Source organism: Cinclus cinclus, chromosome 1 (genome assembly GCF_963662255.1).
Source record: "Cinclus cinclus chromosome 1, bCinCin1.1, whole genome shotgun sequence".
Lineage (NCBI taxonomy): Eukaryota > Metazoa > Chordata > Aves > Passeriformes > Cinclidae > Cinclus > Cinclus cinclus.
The window spans coordinates 31,510,707-31,526,231 of record NC_085046.1 but is presented as its reverse complement, the minus strand read 5'-3'; the positions used below and the strand labels follow the sequence as shown (position 1 = coordinate 31,526,231).

General features: G+C 45.2%; 2 protein-coding genes across 3 annotated transcripts; both read right to left on the bottom strand.

The window, feature by feature from the left end:
- Window positions 1-516: 516 nt before the first annotated feature.
- On the bottom strand, window positions 517-7,445 carry LOC134053345 (nucleoporin NUP42-like). 2 transcript variants are annotated; one of them, XM_062508330.1, is made up of 7 exons: window positions 7,330-7,445; window positions 5,763-6,015; window positions 4,997-5,091; window positions 4,606-4,682; window positions 2,626-2,712; window positions 1,423-1,507; window positions 517-1,286 (listed from the first exon to the last, which is right to left on the bottom strand). In XM_062508330.1, the coding sequence occupies exons 1-7, from the start codon at window positions 7,436-7,438 to the stop codon at window positions 676-678; spliced, it is 1,317 nt and encodes a 438-aa protein (XP_062364314.1). In that variant the 5' UTR covers window positions 7,439-7,445; the 3' UTR covers window positions 517-675. The 2 variants fall into 2 exon arrangements, with proteins under 2 accessions (XP_062364314.1, XP_062364322.1); XM_062508338.1 differs by lacking the exon at window positions 2,626-2,712.
- A 3,387-nt stretch (window positions 7,446-10,832) lies between these two features.
- On the bottom strand, window positions 10,833-14,455 carry NUP42 (nucleoporin 42). The gene is given in 6 exon segments (XM_062501938.1): window positions 10,833-11,571; window positions 12,376-12,460; window positions 13,579-13,665; window positions 14,170-14,194; window positions 14,196-14,300; window positions 14,391-14,455. Coding segments are annotated over 6 exon segments (963 nt in total). The 3' UTR covers window positions 10,833-10,975.
- Window positions 14,456-15,525: the final 1,070 nt, after the last annotated feature.

Sequence of the window (15,525 nt, the reverse complement as noted above, 5' to 3'; positions counted from 1 at the left end):
AGAGGCATCAAAATAACAACCTGCAGGCTCCTTCTGCAGCAGGATGAATGCTTTACCCCTAAGCTGTTTCACCATAGCAGTTTTGCTATTGCTTGCAAAGTTTCACCTAAGAGGCATCAAAATAACAACCTGCAGGCTCCTTCTGCAGCAGGATGAATGCTTTCAGGGCTGTCCTCTCCCATTTACGCCTGCAGGCTTGGTGACCTCAGGCAAAACTATGAACAACAGCTGAGTTATGTCAACTGGCACAATGAGATGGCTCCCAGGGGACAGAAGGGTGTAGGATGACACAGACCACACAGGACCCATCCCACTCTCCTGCCACACAATCCTCCACTGCTGCACAAAACTTCAAAGAGACAGAAGACAAGGCTGTCCGACAGAAAGCACTTGCACTGCATTTGTCTTTCTAGGGTTCTATTCACAGGAGGCTGTGAATACTTGACTAAAGCACTGTTTCTTTTGACACTACCTTTTTATATACAGTGTTTCCCCAGACTTTCACAGGACAACAAATAGAAGAAAGTGTTCCATTTTATTTTCAACAGCTTGCAAAAAGTCTGTCCCATACTAACTAAAAACTTATACAAAGTCCACATGTTTACACTTGTAAATTTATTCCTTCAGGACACTTGAGAGATGAAACAAAAGTTAACAGTAGCATTTTATTTCATTTCAAAACATGTTACTTCTGAATAAACTTACAAGGTCAAAAGCATGTAAAAGTTCTAATGGTGGTGGCTTAAGAGGAATCTTTCCAATTGTGAACTCCTTTGCTTCAAACTGGTGCCACTCTTCAGCTGACAATTCGCTCTTGGGTGTGAATAACTTCTCTGAGGCAGGGCTGGAGCTGGTGGCTGCAGCAGAGGCTGAGGTGACAGCAGCTCCAGAGGCACTGCTGCTCTGGCCAAATAAAGCACTGCTGGAAGGCGAGGCAGAAGTGGCTACGGTGGCGCTAAAGGCTCCAAAGGCTGGGAGGGGAGTGGTGCTTGCAGAGTTCACAGCAGAAGCATTACCAAAGCCTGAAAAGCCAGCAGTCCCAAAGCCACCAGCTGTGGCAGCTGCTTTAAAGGAGAAGGAAGCTGCGGATGGAGCGGCCGGGCCGCCAAAGCCAACGGATTGGGGAGCGCTAGGAGAGGATGTTGTCCCAAATGCAGGAGGATTTGCAGCAGCAGAAGAGCTCCCAGCAGCAGGGCTGCTCCCAGATAAAGTCGACCCAATGAGGCTGGAAGTGGTTTTAAAAGAGAAACTGCTGGCACTAGTACTGCTGCTGCTGACAGGAAAGCCTGCAAGTAGAGAATTTACAAAAAATATTAGAATGGGTACCCCAGGGATAGTAAACCACTGCTGTATTTCAAAGATGCAGCAGCAGCAAACTACAGAAAATGTTAAAATGTTTTGGTTCTTAGAACAGGAACTTACTTGACAGCCCAAAGCTTGAGGCTTGCTGTCCTCCCATTCCAAAGGCAGGGGCTGGGTGAGTGCCCGTAGTCTTGAAAGCAGACAGCTGGAAAAATTCCACAGATGCACATGAAAACTAGATTCCAAAACAGGGAACTCTCTCTCAGTAACTATTTGAAACAAAATTAGAGCTGCCCAGTCCTACTGAATCCAACTCAGACCATGCTGGACAGTGATCACTCCTCACAACTGCCTGTTCTTGCAGTGCTTTAAGTGCTCTAAGGCCATACATGCCCTTCTCTGTAAAACCCTCCAGAAATGCAAATCTGTTCCAACTGATCGATTTCTGCCTGTCACTCAATGAGCTGATCCCACCTGGGAGCTCTCATTCTCACCTCTTCCTATTCCAGGTTGTGCTCCATGGCTGTATTTAGGGCACAGCTTTGACTCACTCTGTTCTCTGTCCTCGGCCCATCCCGCCTCCTGTGGTAAAGCCCAAGTGCTGCTTGTCCACCTTCAGCACTGAACACACCAAGGGCTGGGATCATATTACTCAACCTTCACTGCACTTCATGCACACGGCACTCAAATAGAGAGAGCCACTTCCTCTGTCTCCCACATCATTTCATGTGGGCTGTAACTCAAGCATTTGCTTCTGAAAAGCCATCTCCACTCACAAGTGTTTGTCACCTTCCCAGGACCAATGACTCTTTCTATCTTCAGATGTTATCCAGGGGGCTTCTCTCCCACCTATCTCTCAATTCTGACATTGGCCAAATGCTCCATTTATCCTAAGGCGTCCTGGAGAGCAATTCTGGTCCAGTCTGCTGGTCCTGTCTTGGAAGAGCCAACATCAGCACATGGGAAAAAAGCGGTGGGCTGGGGATTGGCCTCTTCCTGGTCACATACACAACCATATCCCAACCTTAAGCTCTGGTTGTTTTCATGTGGCTTGCAATGAGAGTATTCCAAAGCTGGCATGCAGCCGCTGCCTTGCTAACATGGAACCATCCCTATGCATGCTTCCCCCCAGTTAACTGAAAGGCTTTATTACACCACCTGCAATTCACTGATTTCAGGAGTCCAGAGAATACATCCAGCTGGCACATCACAATTGCCACATCTCAGAAGTCTTTTCAACTTTAATACTTAACATCTGTGTAAATGACTTCATTTAAAAATGGTATCAGGGACAGAGACATGTTACCATTCGTGAACACTTACCAATGATGCTTTTGTTGATGCATTTAAAGCTCTCAACTGAAATAGCCGATTTTTCCACTGTAGTACTAACTTTTGGACAGCATCTATCTGAAAAGGTGTAAATAAAAGCATGCTTTTATCACTAAAGACTTAAAAAATCCCTGTCATTTGGCAACTGAATGGAAAAAAGAAATCTAAAATTAGGAATTAAATTTCATTAACCCAAGAAGATATTTTCGTTCCTGAAATTTCAACATGAAAAGCTGATCTCTCTTTTTAACAGAGAATTCTTTTAAACTCTCCTACTATTGTCCTTAAATCCACCCTTTTACTTTACATAAGGGTAATATTCAAACGAGTTCTGGGACTTTACAAATCCAAATTCTATTTTCTTCCAAATTAGATGCTTGGGGACAAAAAATGACACAAGACAAGAAATGTAAGTTTTATATATATGTGAACAAACCCTTCAATCTGGTCTTTCCACTTATGCACTCACTCAGTAAACCGAAGTCCTAAGATCTACCTTAGCTTCTTCCGCATTTTCAGGGAAAAAAACCAAAACAACCCTTCTAAAACCACTGTAATTTAGAACAGTTCAATAGTATCATCCTAGACTAGTTACTTTTGATTAAATTAGCTTCCTTAATTTAAATCCACCCCCTTAGTGTGATCCATCAGATAACTCCACAGAACAGTGGAGCGATTAATGGTATCTGTGTCTTGATAACTGTGATTTAATGCTAAGCAAAAACCTGAAAAGTCTTCAAACAACCTTTCAGGAATTTCAAACCCGAATTTCCTACATTTACACTTACGTTTAGCAACGCATCTATTCTGCCTGACCTAACTGAATTTTCCTTAAAATCAAAACAAGTAAAACACCTAGTGTCACAAATGCCTGCAAAAATGGAATGAGTAATTTTTTTTGCAGACAAATTCCTTATTTTTTCAAAATAGTTTTACATCACAAACATAAATAATTCCTTTGTGTCTAGTCACATGGTGGAAGATCATGTTGCTTGGTATCTGCTTCTATACAACAAACTGGAAAATTCAGATTTTGACCCAGTTTAAGAATAGAAACACAGAAAAGACATGTTGTACTTAAACATTTTCTAAGAGAACTGTACATACAGTTATCATCTATACACTGAGAGTTAGGAAAACTTGCATTTACTGCTTTGATGAGGTAATAATTTTATTTTTTTAATAGCCATGTATAGCATATTGCTTATTATTTATTATTATTTCAGTTTATTACTTTAATTGGAGTTTTTAAAAAATTATGCATCTCCTGTCTCTAAAAATGCAGTTCCAGTAAATCTAAACATGTGAAGCAAGAATGGTGACAAGAGCAATTCTTTCTGTAACACACAACCAAGAAAAAGAGGAAAGAGTGCAATGCAGCTTGAATTAATTTGTACTTGCATCTATCCAACAGCCTAATTTCTTTCCTGGTACAACATTAAACTCTGCTAGCTTCCTTGGTATTGACAGGACTACAAGGAAGGAATGATATATATACACTGAGTGATATACATACATTGTTTTACATTAAAACATATGCCTTACTTCCAAATGAGTATATATGTATCTGTTTCTAGAAAAGAAGTATCTGCTATTTTCATCATTAATTCCCTGCCAACAAAGGTATGAAAATGAACAAGGTCAAATTAACTTGCTCAGTCTTCTATTTAAAGCACCAAATAACCACCTATAACAACCAAACTGACTAACGGCATAGAAGGCATTAAACTTCTGAGACAGGATTCAAGTAACTTCTACAAATAACACACAGGAGCAGGGACAAGATTAAACCAAGGAGTGCCTAGCAGCTCGTTTTTTATTTGCTTTGATGCAAAGGAATTGAAAAGTATCTTGGCATTCCGATCATTTCCTAGCATTGGGAGATAAATTAATCAAGAGTTGCAACCTGAAGAACAGTAACAAGTCCTGTCCTGAGAGTGTCCACACCAGCCAACATTTTTAAATACTTACATAATTCCCAATGATACTGTTTGACCTGCTGTCGTAGTACTCCAGACGCAGCTCTTCTGGTGAGACATCTGAAAAGCCTGCAAGGACAGGAATAGTCAAAAAACCTCCAAGAAAACAGACTGATACTTTCAACTGTCCTCTACAGTTATTAAGATGTCAACCTTGATACACTGTTTTAAGACATTTATAGTCAGAGACAAAAAAAGATTCATTATAGAGTGTCAGAGGTGTGAGCATCCAAAATGAATTTGCCATCAACTAATATTCCTTTCTGTTTTATCACAAGGCAAATCATCTCCTTGTTAATGACTGCACAGAGGTACAAGAGTGTGGGCAAGTCATAGAAACATCCTAAACAGCAGCAATACACAACACTGAAAACATTACCTACCTGAGACATTGGGCTTTTCTTTCATTGGTGAGTAACATGAAAATATCCATTGTCCAGAAGAGTCCCAAATTTCCATGTCTTTAACTACACATTCACTAACAAACAAAACAAAATCAGAGATGAAGGTGAAATTCCATGGTCAAACCAAAAATTCCAGTAACGACCAATTCAAACAATTGGTTTGAATCCAAATTCAGAGTCAAAAACCTGCTACTGTGAAAACCAAACATTTTCTTAATGTAATCTTAAAAAAAAATTGATAGAAAGTGTTTCCAAAACCTTGCTTCTCTGGGAAATCACACTGTCTGCTGCTTCTCAATACCTGCCCTGCAGGTGCTGGTCGCTTGTAACTGACTGTAACATACACCTCTGAGAAGCCAATAGTTTTGCTGTAGGCAGAAAGATTAGTTTTCTTAAGTGTCAAAAAAACAAGTAAAATAATTCATTTTCTTAAAGGGGCTCTGATTTCTTATTTTCAAACACTGAAATCTGTTTCCTTCCTTATCCTCCTGAGCACAACTTAAATACCACACCGTCTCATTAATATCACAGTTGACTATCTGCCCAGCCCAGGCCCCAAACAAGGACCACTTCCTCCCCATGCCAGCATCATTCCAGACAACCAAATGAAGTAATGTTCTCTATGTTTCCTCCCATGTCCCAGCCTTCTCCTCACGATCCTGTCCTCTGCATTATCTCTAGGAAGTCAGTAAGCTTTCAACCTGCTCATTCTAAATGCTTTCAGTAAGACAGGACTATAACTTACAGAAGTCTCTCCTCTTCATCTTTAGAACCATCAGCAACATTTTGACTGTTGGCTAAGGCAGAGAACCTGTTCTGTGAAAAGTCTGCATTTCTGCTGCTGCCGCCTGACGATCCAATGTCAGAGGAGCCAAAGAATCCTCTTCCGTGATCTCTGCTGCCACCCCATGTATCAGACTTGAAGGAAGATGGCTGGATAACATTACTGTATCTCTGGTTAGAGGTACCCCATCCTCCTCCTCCTCTTCCACTGGTAACTTCCAATTAAAAAAAACAAACAAAAAAGCAAACAACAAAAAATTTTAATCCTTAAGATATGCATCAACATCAACAAAAACTCTAAGTATAACTAGTCTTACAGTGGCAATAAAAAAGTTTGAAACTGAAACATTTTTTTCCTAATGTGTTAACCTCATTATTAAGCTATTATTTTAGCTTAGCTAGTGAGTTACCCAAGGTAGTTCTCAAGTGCTACTTCTCAAACAGAACAGTTTGGACTAGAAGGCACCTTTAAAACTCATCCGGTTCGACCTTCCCTGTGCCTTAATGAGCAGAGAGACACCTTCAACTAGATCACCGTGCCAACAACTTGCAGCACTGCAGAAAGACACTGGCTTAGTTTTGCTTTGGTTGTTTCATGAAGTAACTACCCCAGCAGAAAAAAATAAATTTCACACACCATTAAGTTTGTTTTAGGGACTCCTGCCGCTGTAGCTACAGCAGGGGCTCTGCTCCAGCACAGGGAGCTCCTGAGTCTCATTCTGAGGCCTCGGACACACCTGTCCGTGTTGTTACAGGCAAAGCCCGACCTTCCCTCCAGCAGGAAGGACAAGCGGCTGCAGTGAGTTCCTGCCGTGCCACCACTGCAGCCCTCAGCTCTCCGGCGTGCCCCTTTCCTTCCCAAAGCTCCCCGAGCCGATGAGAATGGAAACAGCCTTTACTGGGTACAACACACAGCTGCTGGAAACTTGCTCCTTGCTCACGAGTTTTCCAAGCCGGTTTCCCACTGCCTTGCGGCCCATCCCGCAGCCACAGAATCACAAGATCAATTAAGCTGGAAAAGAGCTCTGAGATCATCGAGTTCAACCACTGACCAGAGAGCACCTTGTCAGCCAGACCATGGCACAAGTGCCACATCCAGTCTTTCCTTAAACACCTCCAGGGACAGCGACTCCACCGCCTCCCTGGGCAGCCCATTTCCAATGCCTCGTCACCCTTTCCGTGAATGTCCAACCCAAACCTCCCCCGGTGCAGTTTAAGGCCGTGTCTCCTCCCGTCGCTGGTTGCCTGGGAGAAGAGGACCGCCGCCCCCTCGGCTACAGCCTCCTTCCAGGCACTTGTAGAGAGCGATAAGCCGACAAGTTTCCTTTTCTCCAGGCTAAAGGCTCCCAGCACCCTCCGCCGCTCCTCACAGCACTTGTGCTCCAGTCCCTTCTCCAGAGCTCAACCCTGCGAGTGCCGAACCAGGGGCTGCCGCCGACAGTCCCGGCCCAGACCCGCCCGGCCCGCTCTGCTCCGGAGCTCCCGCCCCGCCCCTCCCGTCCCGTCCCGTCCCGTCCCGGTGTGGGTACCGTGGGCCGGGGCAGCCCCGGTGCGGCCCGTACCGCCGCGGGGGTGCTCGTTCCAGCAGCGGTCCCCGAAGCGGCAGTAGCCCCGCAGGAAGAACTGGCAGACGCCCATGGCCGCGCCGCCGTCGCGCGGCTCTGACGCGAGGGGCGGCCCCGCGGGTGGGGCCGAGCTGGGCCGGGGGCCGCCCCGGGAGGAGCCCGTCGGCCGGCGCTTACGTGCGGCCAGACCGGGGGATGGCCAGGGCAAAGTAGGTGACAAAACCAAGTACGGATTTGATTTGTGCTGTGCAAGCCTTCAGTCACGGACGCGGTAAAACAGCCGCCCTCGGCTGTAGTCGCCCCTCACTCGCATCAGCCCCTTCTCCGCGCAGCCTGCGCGGTAACGCGTTTCTGTGCCGAGTCTTCATGGGGAGACTAAGAAATGTGTATAGCCCATGGCTACAGAATCGTCAGGGTTGGAAGACACCTTTAGGATCATCCAGTCCAACCACCAACCCGTTCACTACCGCTGTAATCCACTAAACCGCATCACCCAGCAGATCCAGGTGCCGCTTAAACACCCCAGGGATGGTGATGTTGTCTGCAAAAATTGGATTCCTAACCCAGTGACAAACCAAAAATTATGTATTTGAAAGGCTGTTTATTTCAGTTGCACAAGCCTGGGTGGTAGACGGTATTCCACAAATCAAACACACCAACTATCAAAACTTTTTGCTATTTACACGTTTTAGCAAACAAAGGAATTAATGTTCATTGTCTACAAGTTACTCTTATTAATTTGTATTCTATCTTCTATTGGCTAATTATTCTCTCACTTCTCATGCCAATTAGTCCACATGCTCAGTCTTCCTGTCGGCTCGTGGGTTTCTTGGGTTGGTGGTCACAGATCCCCCTGCCAGAATAACCTTTCACCCAGTCAAGGCTGGTTTCAGCACAGTTGCTGAGTTGTTTTTATTAGTTTCTTCCCCATCTTGGGTGTTCTACCAAATGTCCTTGTGTGTGGCCCGTGAATTCTGCATTCTTTGTGTCCACTATCAGTGGTACATCCTTCTTCGCAAGCTTTGCTAACCTTTCCTGAGATTGGATACCATTGAAACATGTCCAGCCCTGAACCTTAACAGGGCAATTCTACCTACAAGTAATTTGTTTTTCTAACACGTGAGCATCATTTAGAGCTTGCCAGCTGCTATCTGTTTCAGGGATTAAATCTCCCTTCTTGATGATTAGGCTTGAAAGTACATAACGATCAAGCATTAAACAACATCCTTTCTTAAGAAAATTGTACCACATATTGCAACAGTGACTGCACCACCTCCCTGGGCAAGCTATTCCAATGCTTTCTAAAATCTAACCTGAATCCCCCCTCTCAGGTGAAGGCCATTTTCTCTAATCCTCTCACTGTAGGTACAGTATAGCTTCAGATTGTTCTGTCTATATGGGACATGCTGACCTGTTGCTGTTTGAAGTGTATAAAAGTGGGTGGCTTGCACACAGAGGCCATCCTACATTTAGGGATTCACCACCCAGCACCCATGTGCACAGCCACATAACAAAGATCTCTGTGCACCAGGCCCAGCATTGCCAGCCAGGCAAGGGGGGGGGGATTGTCCCACTCCACTCTGCACTGGGGTGGCCTCATCTCAAAGGGGGCAAACCTGGGGGCAGTTTTGAGCACCTCAGTATAAGAAGGACATAAAACTGTTAGAGAGTGCCCAAAGGAAGGCAACGAAGATCAAGAAGGGCCTTGAGGGTAAGCCCTATGAGGAGCAGCTGAGGGCACTTGGTTGGTTCAGCCTGGACAAGATGAGACTGAGCTGCAGTCTACAACTTCTCAGGAAGTAGAGGGGCAGGCACTGGTCTCGCTGGTGACCAGTGACAGGACCTGAGGGAATAGCCTAAAGTTGTGTCAGGGGAGGTTTAGGTTGGATATTAGAAAAAGGTTCTTCACCCAGAGGGTGGTTGGGCACTGGATCAGGCTCTCCAGGAAAATGGTCACAGCACCAACTTGACAGAGCGCAGGCACATGGTGTGACTCTTGGGGATGGCCCTATGCAGGGCCAGGAATTGGACTTTGATGATCCTTGTGGGTCCTTTCCAACTCAAGATATTCTATGAACTTCACTCTGTGTGAGAATCTGCTTCTTGCACCCAGTAGAACCTGTATTTGGGAGTTCTGAGTATCCAGGTGGGATGGCCAAAAGCCTTGACTAGACCATCTTGCTTCCTCTGGCAATGAAGAATTGGATGAGACAGGACTGCAGCATGTACTGACCACCTGATCACAGACTCCATCAAATCCTCTCCCGTACTACGGTGGTGAGCAACTCAGAGGTGCAATACTGCAGAGAGACTCAAATAAGTGCAAAAAGGGGAATATAATTCAGTTGTAATTGTAATTGTTGTTTATCAGTGTGACCAATCAGAGGGATTTGTGTTGTGTAACTACTGAAGGTCTGGACCTAAGGGTAAAGGATTGGGTAACTTGAATGTTATTAAATTTAATGAACATGCCAATCCACAGTTTCTTCCCATAGCTGTCTAGGATGCATCCCAAAACACTGGAATATGTTTAGGTGAGATCCAGTGACTAAAGATAAAATGAAGCGATATTGTCATCACTGGTGGCCACTTTATAAATTGGAATATGGGGAAAATATGTCATGGCAGATCAATAATATCTCACAGTGGATTTTGGAAAAGGGGATCAGGTTTTATGTGCAAATGTTAGTTCCCTTCATTCCACACCCTTGTAACAGCAGGGTGGAGATGGATAAAGAGGATACAGATCAAAATAAAGAGCACACAGGAAGTGGGGATTTTACTCCTGTTGTGGGCTGGACTCAGAGACATACCCAGCCAGTGGTAAGACAGAGTGGGGGCAGAGCATCAGCCATTTTTTTCTGGACATGTTCCTTGTACTAATTTTGATTTTTGAATTGGAAATGATCTGTTGGTTCATAATGACAGTATCCTGAGGCAATGTATCAGCTTTTGGAAACTATCATGCTGACTCATAACCCTAATTGGTGGGATATGCAGGCTATATTAAACCCATTTTTAATGTGGATGAAAAGAGAAAGGTATTAGAGAAGGCAAAAGGATAGGCAGGGGTTGTGGGGTCTGAAATGGCCCCTCCTTTTGACCTGAATCCACATGCCATTTGTGGGCAGGAAGGGTCAGCTTAAAGATGTAAACATTTGGATGCTGGAGGACTTTGATAATGAGTGAAGGGGATTGGAAGACAGTAGGAAAGCATCCCTCACAGATCATCTAGTTTCAGTAAAACTGTGGAATAAAACAACAGATAGACAGCAAAGGCACACATTCAATAATAACTATCAGTAAGGTCTCACCAATAAAGATACAATACCAATTGTTGGGGCAATGTGGAAAAAAGCTTTTGTGGCCAGTCCTACAACCCATGGAGTGTACATTTGGAGATGATAATCTGATCCAAGTGTAGGTTTTTCATACAGTCTTGGCAAAGAATTTCACAGGACAGAATAGAGAAGGAAATGTTTCATTTCACTTTCAATAGTTCATCTCTCAGATGTAAAAAGTTTGTCCCAAAATAACATTCAAAAGTTTATACTTTCACTATTATTTCTGCAGAAGAGAATTGAGAGAGGAAATAAAAATTAACAACATTTCAGAATAAACTTACAAGGTCAAAAGCATGTAAAAGTTCTAATGGTGGTGGCTTAAGAGGAATCTTTCCAATTGTGAACTCCTTTGCTTCAAACTGGTGCCACTCTTCAGCTGACAATTCACTCTTGGGTGTGAATAACTTCTCTGAGGCAGGGCTGGAGCTGGTGGCTGCAGCAGAGGCTGAGGTGACAGCAGCTCCAGAGGCACTGCTGCTCTGGCCAAATAAAGCACTGCTGGAAGGCGAGGCAGAAGTGGCTACGGTGGCGCTAAAGGCTCCAAAGGCTGGGAGGGGAGTGGTGCTTGCAGAGTTCACAGCAGAAGCATTACCAAAGCCTGAAAAGCCAGCAGTCCCAAAGCCACCAGCTGTGGCAGCTGCTTTAAAGGAGAAGGAAGCTGCGGATGGAGCGGCCGGGCCGCCAAAGCCAACGGATTGGGGAGCGCTAGGAGAGGATGTTGTCCCAAATGCAGGAGGATTTGCAGCAGCAGAAGAGCTCCCAGCAGCAGGGCTGCTCCCAGATAAAGTCGACCCAATGAGGCTGGAAGTGGTTTTAAAAGAGAAACTGCTGGCACTAGTACTGCTGCTGCTGACAGGAAAGCCTGCAAGTAGAGAATTTACAAAAAATATTAGAATGGGTATCTGTCTTAAGTTGCAATACAGGATGTGACCAGAAGTATATATTCTATCACCATCTGTTGAAACCAGGTGGGGCAGTGTTCTTTATCTTTTCCACAACCCATCCTTCCTCCAGGAAGATATCAACAGTTAATAGGCCACTGAGTGCCACTGTATGACTGATAAAATTACATCATCCCATTATGAAATGCTGCATCCAGTGGGAGGAGCCAATCCTGTCCTACCTAGATAAAATTTGAGATTTGGAACACCAAAGCAGCCTTTTTTTCCCACTGGATTCCAGATGAAAACCGGACCTTTCCACATCATCACTGGACCTTTGGAAGAAAACTGCATCCTTCTACAGGACCACTGCTTCAACTGAACCACATCTATCACTGCAGGAAGACGGCAGTCACCATTTAATGGGACTGCTACCAACACCCTGACTGATGGGGTGTCAGGCTGCATTCTGACTCTGTCAGTGTTTTTGGGTTTGTTGTTTATCATACTGTATTTCTGTCCTATTTTTTCCTAGTAAAGAACTGTTATTCCTATTCCCATATTTTTGCCTAAGAGCCCCTTAATTTCAAAATTATAATAATTTAGAGGGAGAGGGTTTACAGTCTCCATTTCAAAGAGAGGGTCCTGCATGTGTTAGCATGCACCTGTCTTTCAAACCAAGACAGTACCCCGGGAATAGTAAACCACTGCTGTATTTCAAAGATGCAGCAGCAGCAAACTACAGAAAATGTTAAAATGTTTTGGTTCTTAGAACAGGAACTTACTTGACAGCCCAAAGCTTGAGGCTTGCTGTCCTCCCATTCCAAAGGCAGGGGCTGGGTGAGTGCCCGTAGTCTTGAAAGCAGACAGCTGGAAAAATTCCACAGATGCACATGAAAACTAGATTCCAAAACAGGGAACTCTCTCTCAGTAACGATTTGAAACAAAATTAGAGCTGCCCAGTCCTACTGAATCCAACTCAGACCATGCTGGACAGTGATCACTCCTCACAACTGCCTGTTCTTGCAGTGCTTTAAGTGCTCTAAGGCCATACATGCCCTTCTCTGTAAAACCCTCCAGAAATGCAAATCTGTTCCAACTGATCGATTTCTGCCTGTCACTCAATGAGCTGATCCCACCTGGGAGCTCTCATTCTCACCTCTTCCTATTCCAGGTTGTGCTCCATGGCTGTATTTAGGGCACAGCTTTGACTCACTCTGTTCTCTGTCCTCGGCCCATCCCGCCTCCTGTGGTAAAGCCCAAGTGCTGCTTGTCCACCTTCAGCACTGAACACACCAAGGGCTGGGATCATATTACTCAACCTTCACTGCACTTCATGCACACGGCACTCAAATAGAGAGAGCCACTTCCTCTGTCTCCCACATCATTTCATGTGGGCTGTAACTCAAGCATTTGCTTCTGAAAAGCCATCTCCACTCACAAGTGTTTGTCACCTTCCCAGGACCAATGACTCTTTCTATCTTCAGATGTTATCCAGGGGGCTTCTCTCCCACCTATCTCTCAATTCTGACATTGGCCAAATGCTCCATTTATCCTAAGGCGTCCTGGAGAGCAATTCTGGTCCAGTCTGCTGGTCCTGTCTTGGAAGAGCCAACATCAGCACATGGGAAAAAAGCGGTGGGCTGGGGATTGGCCTCTTCCTGGTCACATACACAACCATATCCCAACCTTAAGCTCTGGTTGTTTTCATGTGGCTTGCAATGAGAGTATTCCAAAGCTGGCATGCAGCCGCTGCCTTGCTAACATGGAACCATCCCTATGCATGCTTCCCCCCAGTTAACTGAAAGGCTTTATTACACCACCTGCAATTCACTGATTTCAGGAGTCCAGAGAATACATCCAGCTGGCACATCACAACTGCCACATCTCAGAAGTCTTTTCAACCTTAATACTTAACATCTGTGTAAATGACTTCATTTAAAAATGGTATCAGGGACAGAGACATGTTACCATTCGTGAACACCTACCAATGCTCCTTTTGCTATTGCAATTAAAGCTTTTCACTGAATCAGCCAATTTTCCCACTGTTCTGCTAACAGTTCAACAGCATCTATCTGAAATGAGAGAGAAGAAAAAAAAGTGCATTTTTTTATTATTGGGAAAGAGTTCAAAAAATGGATTAAAAAAAGGTGGTCTGTCAACTGAACCAAACAAAGATATTTAGAAGTCGAAATGTAACTTCATTAATCCAACAGATGAATTTTGCTTTTCTTCCACTTTAATGTGAAAAGATGAAATTTTTGTTATTTATACAAGATTTATTTAAATACTCTTACCATTGCCCTTATACCAAATTTTTATGTCTTTACATAAAGAGCAATATCAGATCAGACAGTCTGAGCCAGAGACGTCGGGCAAAAATACCATGTTATGGTAGACCATATCGACCAGCTGTGATTTTGGCATTCTCTTCGGTGTCCGGGAATTGAAGGAAATTTTGGCATTCTAATAACTCGTAGAGTTGGGACATAAATAAGTCAAGAGTTGCCACCTGAAGATTGGTAATAATTCTTATCCCTAGGACTGTCCCCATGAGTCATCATTTTTAAACTGCTTACACATTTCCCAATTATATTGTTTGCTGTCACAGTACTCCAGATGCAGTTCTTCTGAAGAGACATCTAAAAAGCCTGCAAGGACAGGAAAAATCAAAAACTTCCAAGAAAACTGATTAATACTTCTAACCACCCTCCACAATTACAAAGACGTGGGCCTTTGGTATATTGGCGCTTCGGAAACAGTCACAGTCGGAGACACGAAGGATTCATTCAAGACCTGCAGACGTGTGAACGCCCCAAATGAATTGGCAAACGCCGTCTCTCTTCGAGCAGGAATAACGACCATCAACCGCAGCCTTCGGCTCTCCGTTTAGTTCCTCGCCTTCCAAAGCTCCGCACCACGGAAGCGGGTGACAATGGAAATAACACGCAGCTGCTGCACGCTGCTCCTGGCAGCCGAGATCCCCGAGCTGCCTTGCCCCGGCCCCATCATCCCGCAGTCCCTTTCCAGAGCTCAACCCTGCGAGTGCCGAACCAGGGGCTGCCGCCCGCAGCCCCGGCCGCGACCCGCCCGGCCCGCTCTGCTCCGGAGCTCCCGCCAGCGGCCGCACGGAGCGCCCCGGGGAAGCACCGGGGCAGGACCGGGAGCGGCCCGCAGCCCGTGTGGGTGCCGTGGGCCGGGGGTGCGGATGTGTGTCCGAGCGCGGGGGGGCCGCTCCCGGCGCCGGGCCCCGAGGCGGCCGCAGCCCCGCAGAGCCAAAGGGGGAGCGCGTCCGCTCGGCGCTGCCGCCGCACAGGCGTGCGGGGACTGTCCACCCTTCAGGACAACGGGGGCCGCGAGTTTAAAAGCGGATGCAATACAGATAAAAGAGCTTGTCCAGTCTAAAAGGTACACACTTCACCCTCCAGGATTCCAGTAGTTTAGACTCAAGGAGCGGAGACACCAGGGACACGTTTCGTGGCTAGGAGAAGTGAAAAGGCAAGGGAAAACAGAAAAGAAGTCACACGCCCTTCACTTACTGCTGAATAAAGAACGGAATTGCAGGAATCACAACGGAGGCCGTGAGTGCATCTAATCCTGTCTGTTCAGGCAGAGTTGTCAGGATGAGGGAAGGAAACGAGGAGCAAATCTACAATGCACTGACTTTGAAAAACCAAGATCTACTTAGGAGAAGCTGGATAAGTTTCAGAACTAAAACAGACTAAACATCCACAGAACCAGCGATGTAGAGGTAGGCAAGCACCAACTTTTGAAGTTAATTCACTAGTCTCATAGAAACAGACCTGAAAAAAATCAGCAAGTTAGAAGAGAGGTGACAAAACTACGATGCAGCTATGAATAAACCAGCAGGGGAGCAGGACAGAGATCATTCATATAGCTTTCCAGAACTGGGAAGAGGCACACAATGTTGATGA